The 4,208-nt window shown below is 41.4% G+C and overlaps 1 protein-coding gene across 1 annotated transcript in view; it reads left to right on the top strand.

Moving 5' to 3' along the window:
* The window catches only part of LOC105545297 (kelch-like protein 23), a 67,521-nt gene that overhangs the window by 50,430 nt on the left and 12,883 nt on the right, over positions 1 to 4,208 (top strand). Inside the window, exon 4 of the mRNA XM_011988166.1 lies at positions 553 to 1,792. Coding sequence (XP_011843556.1) covers positions 555 to 1,792 — 1,238 coding nt within the window. The 5' untranslated portion in view covers positions 553 to 554. The remainder of the gene's footprint in view (positions 1 to 552; positions 1,793 to 4,208) is intronic.

The raw sequence follows: 4,208 nt of genomic DNA, 5'->3' as shown, positions 1-4,208 counted from the left end.
GGGGGCGCGGGCTGCAGGGGCTTCGCCGGGCCGCCTTCCTTTCTCTCCTTCCTTAAACGAAAGGGCTCAGGATTTCCCTTTTCCGAGACCTCTTCTTGTCCTTTTATATTTCCATCATCCCTTTCTTGGCATTTCGATGTGATTTGAAAGGGAGACGAGCTCGGGGAAAAGGTTGAATTGGGGCCGAGCCGAGACAGCTGAGGTCCGGCCTCGAGTGGGGTGACCCTCGGACACTTTCCTTGCCTAGTGTGGGACCTGGTCTCCTGAACGCCAGGCCAGGGTAGATTGCGGTGAATGGAATAGCAAATCAGTACTCTCAAAAGGACTACTGAAAAATCCGGGGGCATCATTTCAAGCCCCGAGCTACCCTGAATTTAAATTGACCACCATATAAATGATCAAACTGTCCATCCACATTTTGCATTTATTATTTAGAATGCTGAACTTAGTCCAATTTTGGAGTATATCCGCTGCTAGTCAGTTATTTAGCATTGATTATTTGAGATAATGTGCAAAATTGAAAACACATTTGTTATTTCATATTTATTGCAGCCATGGCTCTAAAAGGACAAGACGATTATATTTATCTTTTCAAGGATTCAACACATCCAGTGGATTTTCTGGATGCATTCAGAACATTTTACTTGGATGGATTATTTACTGATATTACCCTTCAGTGTCCTTCAGGCATAATCTTCCATTGTCACCGAGCCGTTTTAGCTGCTTGCAGCAATTATTTTAAGGCAATGTTCACAGCTGACATGAAAGAAAAATTTAAAAATAAAATAAAACTCTCTGGCATCCACCATGATATTCTGGAAGGCCTTGTAAATTATGCATACACTTCCCAAATTGAAATAACTAAAAGAAATGTTCAAAGCCTGCTTGAGGCAGCAGATCTGCTACAGTTCCTTTCAGTAAAGAAGGCTTGTGAGCGGTTTTTGGTAAGGCACTTGGATATTGATAATTGTATTGGAATGCACTCCTTTGCAGAATTTCATGTGTGTCCAGAACTCGAGAAGGAATCTCGAAGAATTCTGTGTTCAAAGTTTAAGGAAGTGTGGCAACAAGAAGAATTTCTGGAAATCAGCCTTGAAAAGTTTCTCTTTATCTTGTCCAGAAAGAATCTCAGTGTTTGGAAAGAAGAAGCTATCATAGAACCAGTTATTAAGTGGACTGCTCATGATGTAGAAAATCGAATTGAATGCCTATATAATCTACTGAGCTATATCAACATTGATATAGATCCAGTGTACTTAAAAACAGCCTTAGGCCTTCAAAGAAGCTGCCTGCTAACCGAAAATAAGATCCGCTCTCTAATATACAATGCCTTGAATCCCATGCATAAAGAGATTTCCCAGAGATCCACAGCCACAATGTATATAATTGGAGGCTATTACTGGCATCCTTTATCAGAGGTTCACATATGGGACCCTTTGACAAATGTTTGGATTCAGGGAGCAGAAATACCAGATTATACCAGGGAGAGCTATGGTGTTACGTGTTTAGGACCCAACATTTACGTAACTGGGGGCTACAGGACGGATAACATAGAAGCTCTTGACACAGTGTGGATCTATAACAGTGAAAGTGATGAATGGACAGAAGGTTTGCCAATGCTCAATGCCAGGTATTACCACTGTGCAGTCACCTTGGGTGGCTGTGTCTATGCTTTAGGTGGTTACAGAAAAGGGGCTCCAGCAGAGGAGGCTGAGTTCTATGATCCATTAAAAGAGAAATGGATTCCTATTGCAAACATGATTAAAGGTAAGTGGAGACTATGTTTATTTTTGTATTTTTTAGATGTTTGGGGCTAGGCCAGCAGTCTCACTTCTCTTGAATTTATCACTTTTGGATGCTATCTAGGAACTATAGTGAATTATATAAATAATGCTGCACAGAATGTTCCAGATAAAAACAGGATAGCATAGTTCCCAACTTGTCTGAGAGTTATGAGAATTTATATTCAAGTCAAGGGCTAGATGAAGAGACAAATCTGGACAGTTTTTCATTTTTTCGTGTTCTTAAAATTGCACCCTTTTAAATTCTGCTTTAAAATTCTGCTGTTCAACTTTTTTCCTCTCAAAATACGCTGATCAGCTTTCAAGAGGTCCTTCATTGAAACCTTGGAAGGTTTGGTCCCTACAGGATGTAACAAAGTACATTCTTCCGGGAACTAGAGACAACCTCTGCTTTTGCAATTCAGTCCTCTCTGAGAGGGGCAGACACCATACTCTCCCTCATGTGGCCCACAGAACCTGGCACACCCCTGGGTCTCGGTATCTGTCTGATAAACACTATTTTCTTCTGTGTTTGGCGATTTGTTAGCCTTGCTCTCCTTCTCTCCCACTGGAAAAAATGTTGAACCGGAATCTTATTTCATTGTATTTATTCATTGGTGCTGAGGAGCTGTACAAAAACAACTGGTAGGTTGTTACCAAATTTGTATCATTTTGTCCCAAATGTTTCTTCCCAGGCTTTTCTGTTTCTTTTTTAATGCTAGTGAGAGTGTGGGAATTTGACCTGGTCTGGAAATCTGACCTGGTGTGATCCTTGGATGACAGGCAGGAAGCTGAGAGGCAGAACAGTCTTGGGATCAGGCGTGCTGCCTCTGAAGCTAAACTGCCTGCATCCAGATCCCTGCTTTCCTCTTACTTGCTGATGAGCTCTGGCAAATTGTTTAATCACCCCGTGCCCCCGTTTTGTCATCTGTGTAATGGGGATGACAATATTACCTAGTCTCGGATCATTGAGAGGATTAAATGAATCTATGCTTGTGAAGTGCCTAGAATAGTGTAAGCATGCTATACACAGAGTAAGCATGCTATAAATGTTAGGCATGATTGTCCTGAATGTCGGTATTGAAGGACATGTCAGCTCTGATAGAGCAGAAATTCATTTCATGTTAAGTCGTGACCACTCTCACACCAGGGTGGGAGAAGGTAGCGGAAAACCCGGTGCTGTTGCTCCCCTGGTTTTTGGCTTTGCCTGAGCCTCACCACTACTTGGCCATTCCAGGAGGGCTCTGAATGTCCTGACTCCTCTTCTGCAGAAGAAACAAGGAAAGTCCATATATTTAAGCAGCTATTGTAAACTAGCATACATTTCTGATTCTGTTTTTTAAGGATGATGTAACAGTTTCAGTCGTTTTGTGGTTCAGAGTGTATTTCTTTCTTTCTTTTTTTTTTTTTTGAGATGGAGTCTCACTCTGTCTCCCAGGCTGGAGTGCAGTGACGTGATCTTGGCTCACTGCAACCTCTGCCTCCCAAGTTCAAGCAATTCTCCTGCCTCAGCCTCCTGAGTAGCTGGGATTACAGGCATGTGCCACCACACCTAGCTAATTTTTGCATTTTTCGTGGAGACGGGGTTTCACCATATTGGCCAGGCTGGTCTTGAACTCCTGACCTCAAGTGATCCCCCAACCTCGGCCTCCCAAAGTGCTGGGATTACAAGGGTGGGTTCAGAGTATATTTCTTTGAGAATGAAAGCTTATTGCTTTGCTGAAATTTTTAAAATTTATTTTTAGAACAGTGCTTGCTGAAAAAAAATATGCTGCGATGGTGTGTCTATTGTGAAAGAAAAGCCATATGTGTGCTTGCCTTAACCTTGAGTGGAGAGGGAGACCCTCATACCTCAAAGTCCTCCCTCACCTGCTAACTGGGTCTGAAATTCCAGTTTTATACTGTGAACTCAAAGCTTTGATTCTTGTTTATATCTAGCCATCCCAGGGAGAGGTAACACTTTGCCAGTTATGTGCAGTTTTGACTAATACTTGTTTTGGTGGGTGGACACATACAGAATTTTTTTAAAACAATTTTTAAAGTTTTATTTTTAATTTTTAAAAATAGAAATGGGGGTCTCACTATGTTGCCCAGGCTGGTCTTGAACCCCTGGCCTCAAGTGATTCTCCTACCTTGGCCTCCCAAAGTGCTGGGATTATAGGTGTGAGCCTCCACACCCAGCCATACTGAACTTTTAGATTCCCATTTTTCGGTAGAAAGGATGACATTTTTTTCAGTTCGTTTTATTTTGTAGACTTGGAGTGAATTAGCAGCTTTCTCTGGTAATGAACTTAATTTGGGTACAGTCAAATTTAAAATTTATTTCCTTTTTTGGTCCTAGACCCAAATTAAGTTCACTAATGTACAGAGAGGAAATACATACTTGGCTGTTTAGGAACTCCTAAGTCTTTTTTTTTTTTTTTTTTT

This window comes from Mandrillus leucophaeus, unplaced genomic scaffold (genome assembly GCF_000951045.1).
Source record: "Mandrillus leucophaeus isolate KB7577 unplaced genomic scaffold, Mleu.le_1.0 Scaffold324, whole genome shotgun sequence".
Lineage (NCBI taxonomy): Eukaryota > Metazoa > Chordata > Mammalia > Primates > Cercopithecidae > Mandrillus > Mandrillus leucophaeus.
The sequence above is the reverse complement of the archived record's forward strand: the minus strand, read 5'-3'. Positions and strand labels throughout refer to the sequence as shown.